General features: G+C 60.8%; 1 protein-coding gene across 1 annotated transcript in view; it reads right to left on the minus strand.

The window, feature by feature from the left end:
• Positions 1-14926, minus strand: part of LOC104014139 (dedicator of cytokinesis protein 2) — an 82331-nt gene that overhangs the window by 41495 nt on the left and 25910 nt on the right. The window contains exons 24-28 of the mRNA XM_087738097.1: positions 7550-7620; positions 6780-6886; positions 4792-4919; positions 3963-4034; positions 1512-1607 (exon numbers count right to left, since the gene is read on the minus strand). Of these exons, the coding sequence (XP_087594223.1) occupies positions 1512-1607; positions 3963-4034; positions 4792-4919; positions 6780-6886; positions 7550-7620 (474 nt within the window). The remainder of the gene's footprint in view (positions 1-1511; positions 1608-3962; positions 4035-4791; positions 4920-6779; positions 6887-7549; positions 7621-14926) is intronic.

A 14926-nucleotide genomic window follows, 5' to 3' on the forward strand; every position in this document is an offset into this window, starting at 1 on the left:
TGTGTATGGGGCCACGCTTCAGCACCCAGCGTCCCTCCTCGCCTCTGTCGCAGCCTGACAGAGCGTGCCTAACAGCTCTTTTTGCTCTTGCTTCCTCTGGCACCGAATCACGCAGCCTGGGAACAAAGGCTAAAAGCAAGATGATACCAAATGCAACTCTGTACACATCTCCTGCCTGAGTCACACTCCGACGCTGAGCGCCTGCTGTGCACGCCTGGCACAGCCCCACGGCACAGCTTTCGGCAGCGCAGCTGCGGGCACGCCTGGTGAAGTGGCACTGCCTGGCCACGAGGCCACTCGTGCACGGGTGCGTGTCAGGGACGGCACCCGCCATCGTCTCGGCCAGCAAAGCCGCCCCAGGACAGCAGAGCCGCTGCCAGGAAATGTCACCACGGGGCTGCACCGCTGGGGCTGTGCTGGCCGAGCGGGCAGGGGAGGGCAGGCTCAGCTGGGAGCCGGAGGGGAGACCTCGTGCCTCCTCTGTCGCCCGGGGGTGCAAGGAGGGGTCACCGGGCAGGGAGCAGCAATGCCGGTGCCTCAGTGTGTCGGCGGGAGCAATCTCAGCACCCGGGATGCTTGCATACAGGGCAGCCTCATCTGCCCGAGAGCATGGGCAGGGCCAGTGAGGATAAAGCTCCTGTCCTGCCCGCTGGCTTTATTGCCTCGGTTTAGTTAGGTCTTTATTAATGAGAACAAAGAACAGGGGGCAAACCTGCAGGCTTATCCCCAGAAGGCTCAAGCAAAGGGCCGAGCTGCCACTCCAGATGCCCACACCTCCCTGGGCATGGCCCACAGCGCAGCACGGCGCAGCACGGCGCTTCCCCGCAGCACAGCGCTTCTCACTGCTGCACGGCCTTGCTGCTCGCTCCGGGCTCCCGGAACGCACCCAGACCCCACTCCTCGCCCACCCTCGCGACCCAGAGCAGCTTGTTGGGCCCACACCCTGCTGCCTGGCCGAGCACGCTGGGCCTGCCGCCCCGTCCACGTCAGAGCGTCCACGAACCCACGCTGACCACAGCTCTGTTTCCCCCTCCTTCACGATAGATCATTGCACCCGGTGCAGCTGCTCCGCGCGAATCTTCAGCCGAGCAGCGCTCTGGCCGGCCCACCCCTCCCACGAGAGGTGGCTGTCCCAGCACATTCCTCCCACGTGCCCTTGGCATGTAAAATTGTGACGGTTCCCCACGTCCAGTTCCTGGTTTTCAGAAGAATACAGCCCAAACCCCTCATCTGCTTCCAAAACGGGCTTCCTGCACCGCAAACACTGCCTGCTCCTCCCAGCGCACCCTCTGCTCCAGACCTGCTCCCGGCATGGCTGCCCCTCCCTACCGGCACATCCAGACCCAGCCAGCTGGGTACCAGGCTGCAGTGCCAGCTGAGGAGCAGCGTCGGTCACCCCATCCCAGACCCCTAAATCAGTGACGCCTTTTGCACCTCCCGCATCTCCCAAAGGCAGCCGTGGGAAGCGGCATGGCCCTGATGCCCGGCGCAGCATGAGCGGTGGTACTCACCCGCAGGCTGTTCTCCCGGTCCAGGACGATCACCCTCCGATTGACAGTGTGCAGCAGCCGCTCCAGGATCAGCTGGATGTGCTTCTTCACCTTCACCTGCAAGGCAAGAGGTGTCACAGCCACGCCTGAGCGCCTGGCGCTGCCTGCCGTGGTGCCGGGAGGGAGGGCACAGGTGACAGCACCATCACCGCAGCTGACGGGAATCACCCCCACGGCACAGAGCCGGCACACGGTCCCCAGCCCCGCAGGCACTGGGCGCTGGCAGGCTGGGCTGGGGGCACGCCGCCTCCCGGGCCATGTGTGATCGGCCCCGTGGCACCGCCGCAATTACTGCAGTCACCAAAAAAAGCAGGCAAGGAGGTTGCAAAGTGTTTGCAGTTATTCTTGGCAGGGCGTGCGGGAGCCAGGACTGAGGGCACAAGCTTCCTCAGCACCCCATAGCGCCCCAGGGAGCGGGGAGGAAGCAGCTCTGCTCCAGCCGCGGTGGCCGTCAGACGAGCCCTAACACCTCTGCAGCTCCAGATGGGGGGGACCGTGGCCGCTGGACGAGCCCTGTGCCCGGGACCCTCAGCTGTGGGCCCAGACAGCTCTGGTCCTTGGCAGCGGCCGGGCGGGAGCACGCTGCCAGGAAGGAAAGGCTCGCGGCACCTCGGGAGACAGGAAATCACGAGCTGATGCTGAAGATTTGTGATTTATATAAAATACTGAAATAAAAGGCTTGTCCACTCCAGCACAGCAGGTATGGCTCATTGAATCACTGCGCGGGGGGCTGGCGGCACCAGGGTGACCAGCTGGAGCTGCAGCTGGAACAAGGCGATGCGCGCCGGTGTAAATATGGGGCTCGGCCTCGTATGCCTCCCTGGCAAAGCCGGCCACCTGGCTGGGGGCGGCTGGGGACGGCTGTGTCCGCGCTAGCCAGAGCTGTCCCCCAGAGTGGTCAGTACTGCAGACAAAGGTGGGCTTACAGCTCACACGGGGTTCAAACAAGAGAAGTATCCTCACCCATGAGCACCCTGACTACCCTCTCCTTAAAGGCTATTTTAGGTTTAAAAGTTAAGGCCAAAACTAGACATTTCAACCACAATTTCTAAGCTTTCCCTTCCATTGCCTGGGCTTCCCGGTGCCACAGGAATTAGAAAGCCACGCTCACGCAGCCACCTCGCCCACCCAGGACACGGTGGCATGCGTCTAATTCAGCTTCCACAGCGCCGGCCACTGTGCTGTAGGTCTGACCTCTGCACTTCCCAAGGGCTCCCAGAAAGGGACCCCAAAGCACAGACCAGCCTAAAAGGACAGAAACGGAGGAAGTGTCCTACAGAGCCAGAGCACAGATCCCTGCGCTTTCCCCAAACATTGCAGGAACGGCCACCGCCGGCAGCTGCCACGCAGCTCCTAGCCACTCGGCCCCGCTGGGGGTGGACTGGGGCTTGCGGGGAGAGATGGTAATGGGCTCACTGGTGGCCCAGGGACATGCCCGATGCTAGCTGCAGAAAGGCAGGGGACGGAAGGCAGCACCCAGGCAACACAGGGAAAGGGGGGTGGCTACCGAGGTACGGACACGCCTGGCCCCACCAGGTACATCAGCCCGGCACCACAGCGACGTGACCCAGCATCCCACACCAGGCAGCGTGCCGCGTTCCTGTGTCACAAGAAACAGAGGAGGAGAAGGGTGACCCAGGGAGGGAGCTGCCAGCGCAGTGGTGCGAGGGCTGTGCTCGGGCTGTGACTGCAACGTGCTCAGCCCAAACAGCCATGCTGCCAGGGCAGGAGCCTACAAGGACAGCCATGACTGCAGGTCACGCTGCCGGGGCTGTCGGCATTCACCCGTTACGCTCTGTCTTTAGTACGCTGCTTCCAGGGTTGCAAGCCCACGCTTTATCCTTCCAGCGCTTGGGGAGCAGCAAGTCCAGCGGGGCCAAGTGGGGCCACCAGCACGCTGGCGGGGCCACAACCCCAGCTGGAGCCAGCTCTGGAGCGCCAGCATGCCTCGCACACGCCTCGCCTGCCACGCCGGGAACGCTGCTGGGCCACCCCGCAGCCCCAGTGCCCCCCGAGAGCTGTGACACCTCGCTCGCTCCTTGCCCCAGCAACGAGCCGGGATGGCCCAAGCCCACCCGCCGGTGCACAACGAAGCACGGAGGCCGCGGGGGGGCAGGGCGAAGGTCTGGGCACAGTCACCCCCTCCAGGGCAGGACATGGGGCACTGGGGGCTCACAGCGAGCCTAGAGCCACGCATTCCCCTGGCCTCCCAGCCCTGCAGGGCACCTCCCAGGCCTGACCCCATCACTGCAGAGCCCCTGCCAGCAGCCCAGCTCTGCACGTTGACTCCAGGTGACCGTACAGAGTTTGTCACTGTAGTGCAATGCAGATAAGCCCTTCCCAGATGCGCAGGGGTGCCTGGCTCCTTCCCACCATCCGCTGAGTGCCGAAGCCTGCCAGAGAGGCACTCACCAGCTCCGCGTCCCCACGGTCCTTGTGCCGTCCCTCGCCTGTGCCATGCTGCGCTCGCAGCTCCTCCGCTCTCTGCAACAAACAGCAGCCCGGGAAGTCAGGCTGATGCCCAGCAAGGACGACGCCGTCCCACCGGAGGCCAGCCTGGGACAAGTCAGGCACCCGCAGCAGGACCGTGCCTAGCTGGACACCCAGCCCGCTCAGCCCTCGGTTGCGGCTCGGCTGGCGATTACTGCGATCTCTTGCTTTGGTGCCCCGCACCAGCAGGCAGGCTCCCGCAGGCAGCGTGGGGGAAGGGGGTACGTGGGGGTCCCCGCCGCCCGGGCACGGTCGGCTCTCTGCTGCAGTGTGCTGGTCTGGACCCCTGCGCCACGGGGCTCTCGCTCACGTTTAGGGCCATCACTGCTAATCTTGGAGTGCAATGCTGCCCAGGGGCCAGCCGGCAATCGCCTCCTCCCCTGCCGGTGCCCTTCTCCTGGGCCTGCAGAGCAGGGACAGCAAGAGGCATGGCTGGCGATGCACCCTCTTGCCCTCGGGTCGGTGCTGTCCCCTGGCTTGGAGGCCTCCTCCCCACTTATGGGGACTGGCGGGAACTCACCAGAGACCAGCTGAGGTGGAAATCTAAAGGTTTTTACCCCCAGCTTGGGCAGGTTCCCTCTGGGATGGTGGGCACCAACAGCCCCCTTTGACTTTGGATGTACCACGATCAGTCCCAACCATATCGTGGCCAGTAACTGGTGCTTAGCCCTACTCAAATGCGTTTAGTCAGGTCATTTCCAAGGCGATTACTGGAGAGGGAAAAGGCGGCAGCAGAGAAGATGGGATTTACCTTCCGGGCCTTGTATAGCACCTCCAGGATGTTGCTGAGCAGCTCAATGCAGGCATCTTCCTCCTCCCCCTTCTCGATCAGCTCCTGCAGGATGGGCACCACTGTCTGCAGCAGCAGCTCCCGGCACTCTGTTGGGGCGGACAGGGAGGCACGGGGCTGGCGGGCGCACCAGCACCGCCCCGGTGTGGGACAGGACCAGGCAGGAAAGGGACCAGCAGGATGGACGGGACCAGCGCGATGCCTGGCCCGGGCCGCGACCCACGCGCACGGAGCTGTCGACTTCCCCCTCGGATGGAGCAGGGTTTTCGGAAAAACATTAAATCCTGGTGGGAAGGCTCCAACACAGAGAATTCATTGCAGCCTGTTACACAGCTACTTATCCTCTCTGCTAAAATAAACTGAAACAGAAAAGCCTCATCTGAACCTCTCTTGCTTCAGCTTCTGCCAACACTTTGTTCTGCTTCTCTGCTCTGTTAAAGGTGCTTACAATTTAACTAAATACATGGAGACTTTTTAAACTGGACACCATCTGGAGAAACTAGAGTCTTTAGAATTTATGAAAAACCTGTGGTCTTCCTATTACATACTACCCTCTTCCTCTGCCCGGGGCTGGTGTTTGCAACACCACGCTGCACTGACGGTTCCACGTTGCTGCTTATCACTACGATGGCACCGCTAAAGTGGGGGCAAGGGGAAGGAAAGTGGGGGAAAATGTTTCTCTGTTGTTTTCTTGCTGGCACGACTGTCTGCCATTGTGGGGTGCAGAGGAGCGGGGTCGTACCGCGTCCCGGGGCGTGTGGGGAGGGATGCGGGGAAGGAGCCAGGGTAGGATGTGGGAAGGATGCCGGGAGGGATGTGGGGAGCGCTTGCAGGACCGTGGTGGCTCAGAGCAGAGCTGGGGCAGGCGGCAGGAGGCCACGTTCACGTTGCCGGCTCTCAAAGTCTCCACGTGCAGAGACACAAAACGGTTCCTGCTGCCTGCGGCTGAGCTGCTCCCCTGAGCCTCCCCGCTGCGGCCGAAGCCCAGCTCCCCAAGGCAGCCCACTCCCCCTCTCTTTGAAGATGCCGTGTGGGTATTTGGAAGCTCATCACATCTCCCCCGTGCCCTTCCCTGCCCTGAGCCCTTCAGTCTCTTCCTCACCCTGTCGTCTAAGCTCTGCTTCTCTTGCTGCTTTCTTCTGGACTTTCTCCAGTTTAACCACAAGTTTCTTGTGCCACCCCAAACGGCGCTGGGAAGTAAGCCCAGCCGAGGCCTCGCTGACGCCGAGCAGGGTGCAGGGCGTTCGCGTGTCCGAGGGATGCCCTCCCCGTGAGGGCGGCACTGCCGAGCCCCACTGCGCCCCCGGCCCCAGCCCCTCCTGCAGCACTGCCGCCCTGGGCTCCCACCTCTGCTTGCTCAGTGATCGCTTTCGTGGGATTGGTTTTAACTTAAATATGGTCTCTATCTTTTCTCCAACTTGTTGAGAATATTTTAAATCCTGAGTCTGTCCTCCAGCGTACCTCCAGTCGCTTCTGCCTTGCAGGGCAAAATTTACCAAGTCTACTCTTTTTTCCGTCACTTAGACTACTCCTAAGAATACCAAACAGCATCGGAGTCAGGGCAGGCCTGGGGAATCCTACTCAGTACGTCCTTCCAGTCTGACAGCACACCCCGACACCCCCTCCCCGACACCACTCCTAAACCATCGTCACACCGGCTGCATATTGCTTCAGCCAAAGGGTGCCTCCCTCCGCAGCCTGGCAGCGCGTCAGGCAGCCGGAGCGGCTCACCCCAGCGGCACCAGCTGCGCCCTGGCGCGGGGCTGGGCAGCGCAGGGTCCCAGCACAAGCTGGAGGGAATCGCCTCTGCAGAGCCGCCCCGGGCACGGCGCTGTCTGGGGGGCAGAGGAGGGGTCCCTGCGGCAGGGACTCATCCCCGTCCGACGCCCTGGCCCCCCGGAGAGCTCAGCGCGGGCAGTGCCGCCAGGACCCCCGGTGCCCCTTCTCACCGTAGGACTGGAAGATCTTGCTGTTGACGATGTCGGTCAGGGATTGCAGCTTCTGCTTCAGCAGGCGCTGGGGCGGCAGGTTCCCAATGAAGTCCCGCAGCAAGGCCCTGCCGTCCAGGTGAGAGGGTTTAACGAGCGTAAAATACAGGGCTTGCAAGAACCCCGCTCGTTTTGTGGTCCCAAGCGCCTGCAGCCCCTTTCCTTCTGCAGAAGACAAATGCGCAGCGGGGGGTCGGGTACCGATGCCCCGTGTTCCCGTCAGGCCGGGGCTGCTGGGCAGGGGGAGCCACTCGATGGGGGCAGAGCCGTGCAGGGAGGCGCAGGGCAGGACGGGCCCACGCACGAAGCCGCGAGGCAGCCCGTGCCCACCGCAGACAGCCGCGCAGAGACGCCCAGCCTAAAAACCCTGCCTGAATTCCCGAAATGGACCCGGCTGGGACAGAGGGTTTCCAGGCTCAGCCCCTGACTCAAGCACAGGCTACTGCTAAAGCTGAGCAAAACCCTCCCCTGGTTTGGCACTAGGAAGGGGATAAGGAGGCAATTCCCCGGCATCAGGAAACCCAGACCCCTCCACCTGCCCTCGCCTTCGGCTCCATGGCATCAGCCTCATCCCTGCCGGCAGCTCCGGGACGGGGGGTCACTGGGGGACGGGGGGTCACTGGGGGACAGGGGGTCACTGGGGGACGGGAGTGGGGGCTGAGGTGGCTGCGGCAGGCGCCGAGCACGCCACAGAGCCGTGCTGGGGATGACGGGGGCGACGGGGACCCTACCCCAGTGCAGAGGAGTCAAAGATCCCAAACACGTCCTCGAGGATGGAAGGCAGGTACTTCAGGGCTGCTCCCTGCAAAGAGACAAGAGAACTGCCTGCACTCGCCCTGCTTCGCCATGCGCCCATGGGGCAGGATGGATGGACGGACGGACACCACGCGGGCAGGGGGTGACACCCGGCCCCTCCTGCCTCCCCCCAGGTTGTGGGTGCTGAGCCAGCACCGTCCTCGTTCAGCCCCCTCTTGCTGAAGCAGCGCTGCGCTCAGCCTGGCGCGGCCGGCAGCCCACCGCCCTCGCTGTCCCCGGGGAAGGGGCGTCCAGCTGGGAGCAGCTTCCCCTGCCAAGCCACCAGCATCCAGCAAAGCACCCAGAACTGCTACGGTCACGTACCTCTACCATCGCCACTAAGAATAACTGTCTCCAGCTTTTACTTTGCAACCACGTAAACTCCTACCATGCGACTACCAGGTACGCAGGCGCTGGCATGCGCCGCTTGTAAAACCCTCCAGCACCGCTCACAGCCAGCGGCAGTCGCTGCTGCCGCAGCCGAGGCTGCCCTGCACCTAGCGCAGCTCCGCACCCTCACTGGAAGGCTGCAAGGGTGGGGGCCACATGGCTATCTGTTTTTTGGAACAGCAAACGCACTGACCACAAATTGTTCTGCATTAAAACCTACTTCATTTTGTTCATGACGTGACTGAGTAGCATAAACGACTGGCCGAGTTCTGCGTATCTCTAGCTTTGCCAGGATAGCTGGTCCTTCAGGCTTGCCCGGGCTTCAAGCTGTGCTGAAGGCGGCGCTGGGGACCCTGCAGCCCCCGGGTGCGGCGGGGTGCCAGAGGGGGTCTCCACACAACTCCGCGCTTCAACATCAGTTCCAGGCGGTTCGATGCCTGCAGATCCACGTGGGGCCAACCGCTATGTGATTCAGCTCCAGGAATTTTTACCCAGCGGTTTCGGCATTGAGTCCGTCGTCTCCCTCAGAGTTACAGTAGGAGTTTGAGAGACTGGTGCCTGTTGCAAATTCACCTAGCTCTAAAAAGCGCCCAGACAAGTTCACCTTGGACACATCCCTCGGAGCACAGTGAATATGGAGATTACGGGCACAGGCTGGGCGAGCCCCTGGAGGGGTTTGCCCTGGGAGCACCCTGCAGCGGGACCGAAACCTCTGCTTGGCTCTGCCCCCTTGCCGGGCGGCCGCTGCCCCGTCAGGGCGGTAACGGGCAGGGTGCCCTCGGCCCAAGCCAGGACGGCTCTGAGAAGATCTCCAGATGTGATTAAAAACTCCATCCCAGAGGCCCTGCTGGCCTGGAGCCGGCTCCAGCAGTGGCGGTCGCCTGTCCTGCTGCCCAGCGCTGCTTCCCGGCAAGCTCGGTGAGCTCCAGCTCCAGTGCTGGACTGGGCTCTGCCTTTGCCTGCGGCACTAAGCGATGCTCCAGCAACGTCTGGTTTGCAAAGACTGCGGTCGAGTTCTCCACTGTCCTCTTCTGGCTGACTGAGCTCGTGTCAGTTGCCATCAAACACACCAGACCCTCAGTCATTTCTGCAGCTCGTGCAAGCCCTTCTCCGATACTCAGATACCTGTTGCAACTGAGGGCAGCAAGGCCGGGCACATCATGCACCAACAGCCTCGCTCGCATCATGTGCCCCTCCAGATATTTCCGTTTAACGCCTCTTTGCCTGTAAACCCAGGGACCAACTTATTTCTTTGCAATGACGCCATGCTCAGAGTCGCCTTTGGCACTCGCTGCTGGCAGCTCCCAGCTCTGCCCCTAGCTGCTGCTCCGCAGCCCCGTCCCCTGCCCTGGCTCCTCTCTGCCTGCAGAGCCCGGGCGCGGAGCAGAGGCTTCCCCGTTATCCAGCACTGCCGCTGCCGCCCGTGCCCCCTCCACCGGCCACCGCCACGGCCGGCGAACCGGCAAACACAGGCACGCCCGAGCCGAGAGCCGACTCCCCTGGGACCCAGAAGAAATGCCCATCCCAGCACGACGGTTCTCCATTTGTAATGACTTTTTTTAGAACTGAAAAGATATATATTAAGGAGATTAAAAGTAGTTATTTTAACAAACTTATACAATGCTAATTTTAAATCAGAATGCCATATCAAGTCAAACAGTTGTTAGTCTCGCCTATTATGTCGGTTATCTTAGTCAGTCACATTTGTAACTTCAAAAAAGTAACAGCTAAATTTGATTTTTTTTTATTAAACTCCATGCTTAGAGAAGCTGGACTGATTAACATTAATTCTACTGCCACCCTTTAACTATGAATTGCTTGCATCCTCTCCATGGCTGAGCTGGGATCAGTGCTCAGCCTCTTTGGTCTACAGTTAGCAAGGTCATCTGATTCACTTTTTGAAAAATGAGCTAATGTAGACTTTTTTCCATTCCTCAAGGATTTTTCCAGTGTTACAAGACCTCTTAAACATCGGCATCTATGTCTCAGAAAGGATTTCTTCATCAAACTGGTTCTGGCTGTTATGGTAACTGCTGAGGTAACTGCCTGGCCTTGCAGAACTGAAAATGTCTGTCTTTCACCACTGAAGATGAGCTCCCTCTTACGGATTTTTCGTGGCAAGAGTGTGTCAGCCTGGCCACGACATACAAAGTGCGTCCGATATCTCCCCAGCTGCAGAACAGCAATGTTTGTGCGAACCAGCCGCCCTGTCCGCGCCGTCGCTGGTGATGCTCTGGCGGCGCTGGGGGAGCTGGAGGATGGGCGGCTGGCACCCACCACCGGGGCCGGTGGGAGCGGGCAGGGAGATGGAGAGTGGGGATGGGCGCAGAGCCCGGTGGTCGCCAGCTTGGTGTGGGAGCCGCCTCCGGCGCACACGGCAGCGACCGTCACCCTTGCGCAACACCGGCGGCAGGGCGTCCTGCAGAAACCCCGCCATGTGCCAGCAGCCACAGGGAAGAGTCAGAGCCACCTCAGCGAAGCTCCAACCGTGGACACTCACGAGCACCTCCTCAGGAAAACGCAGCCCTGACCCGGGCTGTGAAATGCAAACCCAAACCCCCCAAGGGGCCGCAGCGGGCTGGGGGCATCCCCTCCACTCCGCCCTGCTGAGCTGCAGGTAAGCCTGGACCCAAACCGAGGAAAGACGGAGGGGAGCAGGGTGTCCTTCTCAAGCACAAACAAGGGGAAACGTGCACCCACAAGCAGTGACCTGCACGCCTGCGCGGGCTGCCTCCAGGCACGGGGCCCAGTTTGGGTCCCCTGAAGCTCCCAGCTGTGCTGCAGCAGTGTGATGCTCTGCTCCGCCTTGCTCAGCGCTTTGGCGGCTGGCATGAGCCCCCAGTGTTTGCTGAAGTCCGTACCCCAATCCCACCTCAAAACTCAACTTCTTTGGGTGCAGAGGAAACCAGGGCTCCAGGAGGGAAGCAGGGGGATGAGCGAAGCTCTTCCCAAGGGCCCGCTGGCCACGGCAGGGAGCAGCTGCAGCAGAACCCTGTCTCCTGGCTGGAGATGTGCAAGGCAGCTGCAGGCAGGGAGCGGGGAGCCTTCCGTCTCCTTCGACCAGGGCCACCCTCCAGGTCACGGCGTTTACTGGGGATGCTGGAGGTGTTTGGCTGAAGAGCTGCTCCTGCTCTCCAGCTAGGACCATGCCATGGGTTTGTCCCTGGCCCCCAGGCTGTCTGACACCAGTAAGCAGAGCCGAAAGAGACTCAGCCTCCTCTCCACGGCTCCGAGTAGTCAAAATAGTACAAAACCTCCCAGCCTGAAGTAGCCCAACAGAGGACCATCTCTCTCCGCTGAGAGGTGGCCTTTGCAGGAGTGTTGCAGCTAACGCGCTATTATCAGCTCTGCCTTGGGCTGATCAGATAATTGCAGCTTTAAGGAAAAGAGTAGGCAGAACAGGATGAAGCTGCAGAGCTTACGTCAGCCGCTAACAGATCTTTCGGGTATCACCTTCAGCTGCTAGATGGGAGCTGGTCGTCACAGCTAGAGATGCGGGGTGTCTGCAAGCTCTGTAAAGCAGCTACAAAGTCCGCTGAGAGAACAAGAAAAAAAGTTCTCTCCTTGCAGTACCTGCGCAAGATGTTCAGGAGACGCCATCAGGGCTGGATATAGCAAGACCCAGTGGCTGGGGTCCAGCAGGAACCCGTGCAGGATGCAGCACCAGAACTGTGGCTGGGGTGACGGTGGGTCAGGAGACCGGGGAAGCTCCGGGACCCTCCGGAGCGGGGAGCAATGGCGAGGCCGGGCAGAGGCACCAGGAGCCAGGCAGCACGAGGCTGGGCACTTGGTCTGAGGCTCAGAGGGGAAGGGGATGGGACCTTGCTGGCTCACAAGCCCGCAGCGTTTCTTCTCAAGGTCAGGGCCTCTTGAGTGAGAAATACCTTCATATTTAAATAATCCTGGGTGGATTTTTCTTCCACAGATCAGTACAGCTGTTTGCAAGCTTGCACAAACTTTCAGCATCCACAGCCTGCTCCGAGGAGCAGACACAGACCATCACAAGGGGCTCGACAGCTTCCTCACAGACAGATGAACAAGCCCTGCCTGTGCCCGTCTCATGAGATGCTCCCTCCTTCCTGAGTCAGGGGAGACCTCGAGCAACCATTTCCATCTCCTACCCCCCTCCCCAGAGTGGAGGTGAATCGGCAGCTCCCTGTCCCAGCCCCCTGCTCCTCTCTGTTCCGGGACGGAGGGCTCTGGTCTGGCCAGGCAGGTGATCCCACCCGAAAGCTGCCCCGTACGCCTCGTCACCCTTCGCTGGGGCTTTTCCAGCCCGACTGCACACTCCGAAGCGTGGGCACCGGACACAGATGCACCACAGGGACTCAGGCTGCGGCAAAGGGCATTTTCTGTTTTCTTCTTGAGTGCCTTCCAGACAATTTCCGACTTTGAGTGAGCGTTCCCTGACGGGTGCCAGGCATGGAGCTGACGTTGCCAGAGCACTATCCGTTATAGTCCCAGGTCTCATCCGCCAGCTCGGAGCCCATCACCACACGTTTAAAGTTAAGAGATTTCTTGCTTTTAAGACCATTTTCTGATTTTCACTTCCACACGGAATAATTTCACCTGGGCACTCTCTCCCCCAGAGAAACACTTTGTCGGTGATGTGGGAGAAACCCCGTCACCGTAACGCCTGTGGAGCAGCGGAGCCGGCGGTGAGCATCGAGGAGGAGAAGTGATGGCGAGGAGGAGACCCAGCTGCCAGCACGCTCGGAGCAAGTCAACACCGCACACTGCGATGCAGCTGACCGCGAAGCCATGCTCAGAAATAGCAAACACAAGCTGCATCGACAAAATTGACAACTTTAAAGTTGGCAGGCAATGGCCAAAAATGAGCTGGGGGAGGTCAATGAGAAACAACGCCAATGCCGCCCCATCCTGATGGAGCGAGCGCCGCTTTCTGCCACCCTCCAAGGAGCCGCCACCAAGCCAGAAGCCTGGTGACGAGATCTGAGCCCAGGTATTCAGACCCAGAAGAGATGGGAGCAGAGGGAAAGTCTCTCTGAAGGACTGCGTCCTGCTGCTGTGCAACACTGAAGCCCTGCGCACACTACAGACCGTGGCCCCAGACCCTGGGCCTGCTCAACACTCCAGCAACCCCCAAGGAAGAGCCTGGGGGGCTTCCAAGGGGGACGTTACCCCTAAAGAGAACAGCACAGGTCTGCACGAGAGCTTAAATCTCTCCTGCTCTCTCTAACAAAGTAATAGCAACCAGAAAAGCCATTTTCACAGGGGAAGCTCCTGCTCGGCAGTCGGGATCCCACTGCAGAATTTGGCCGTTTCCAGGAGAAAGCGCGGTCAGACTCAGCAAACCTGGCAGCAGCAGCAGCAGCAGTGGGCAAATTTCCGAGCCCCGTCCCCAGCTTCCTACAGGCTGCTCTGGGCGGAGGGCGGCTGCCACCGAATCCTCACCCCTAACGAAGGGATCCTGCCCCAAAGCCACGGCAGTGCGACAGTACATGAGAAAATACCATTTTCGAGTCTGCTTTTTAACGATGTTCGGCTGTTGCGCACACCCACAGTGCCTCCAGCGCACCGGAGGAACCACAACAGTGCTGCAACTGGAAAATTGTCCTGCTGAGACGGGCAGCCGCTGTTGGCCGTGGCACAGGGGCTCACCCCGACTCCCCCAGCACTGAGATGCCAGCCCAGCCTCATCTTTTCCAATTTAATGCCATCTGCTGTAAGGCTGCAGCCTCAGGGCGCCCGGGGTGAAGCACACGTGTGTTTCCCACGCCTCGGCTGGACACCCGGCACGGCTGGATCCCAGGCGTGGGTTCCTCCGCTCCTGACAGTCCTCTGCCTCCTCCCCGACACTTTGGACAGGCGGCTGGCGGCCGCACTCTCCGTGCCTCGGGGCTATTATTTGCGCTTACCACTGCTACTCCTGATCTCAGCCACGGGGCAGCTGCAGCGGTGCCTTTTCTGGTGATGCACAGCAGACCTCTCCCCTCTGCCCTGGACCTCTCTACTCGGGATGCATTTGCAAGAATTATTTTCTGCAGACCTGAGCAAGGTGCTGAGCGATGCCGAAATCGCACAGGTGCAGTCGGCAGCACTGCAGCACCTCGAGTTACCATAGCACAGAGTCTCTAGAGCAACGGTATTGAGATGGAAATCAGAATAATGATCAGCGTTTAGATGGGAGAGGGGAGAAGGAGGGACAGCCCTCCTCCTCTCCATGAGGATAGCTGTCATCTTGCTCTTCAAACTACTTCTTTTTAAATTAGATTAGTTTATAAGGGATTATCTAAGAATGCCATGAAATAATGCAACACAGGAGCAGGAGCTGCCAGCTGTCCTGGGGCCACCGCGCGTCCCAGCCTGCAGACGAGGGCCCCACCTGCACCCTGCAGCGCCGCTCTCCATCCTCGCCCCTGGCACAGCACCAAAGCAAGACCAACCCAGCCCCGGCACCGACTCCTGCCTCCTCTCCCTAACCGACTTTGCAGAGTGCATGTGGCTCTGTCGCGTTCTCTGCCGCTCCCACCCCCGGCACCGTCGCACCGGTGGCTGCAGGACCTCGACACCTGCTGCCGGTAAAGGACGCAGCCGTGCTCGTGGGGACCCGCAATGCAACGGGCACCGTTTCTGCTCCCCCCTGGCCCACCCTGTGCCAGCCTGGTCCTGGGGTGCAGGGAGCGGGGCCAGGCCAGGTCTGGGACAGGGACGAGCCCCAGGAGCCCTCCCGAGACCCTCTTCTCCAGGCATCGGCACATGCGTGGCCAGGAGAGTGTTTGCCCAAGCTGCTGACCCCAACCCGCGCCGTGGCCCCCAGCACCAGCGCAATGCAGGGTTTTGTGGTCTGGGGCCTCGGGGGGCTTTGCACCGGGGGCACAAGTGGGGGTCCCCAGGGGGAGCAAGGCACCGCACAGGGTGGCAGCTCCCTGTGACGCCCCGTGCATGGGGAGGTCTGCGTG

The sequence above is a fragment of the Nipponia nippon genome, unplaced genomic scaffold (assembly GCF_047370975.1).
Source record: "Nipponia nippon isolate SJK-2023a ecotype South Korea unplaced genomic scaffold, ASM4737097v1 scaffold_6, whole genome shotgun sequence".
Lineage (NCBI taxonomy): Eukaryota > Metazoa > Chordata > Aves > Pelecaniformes > Threskiornithidae > Nipponia > Nipponia nippon.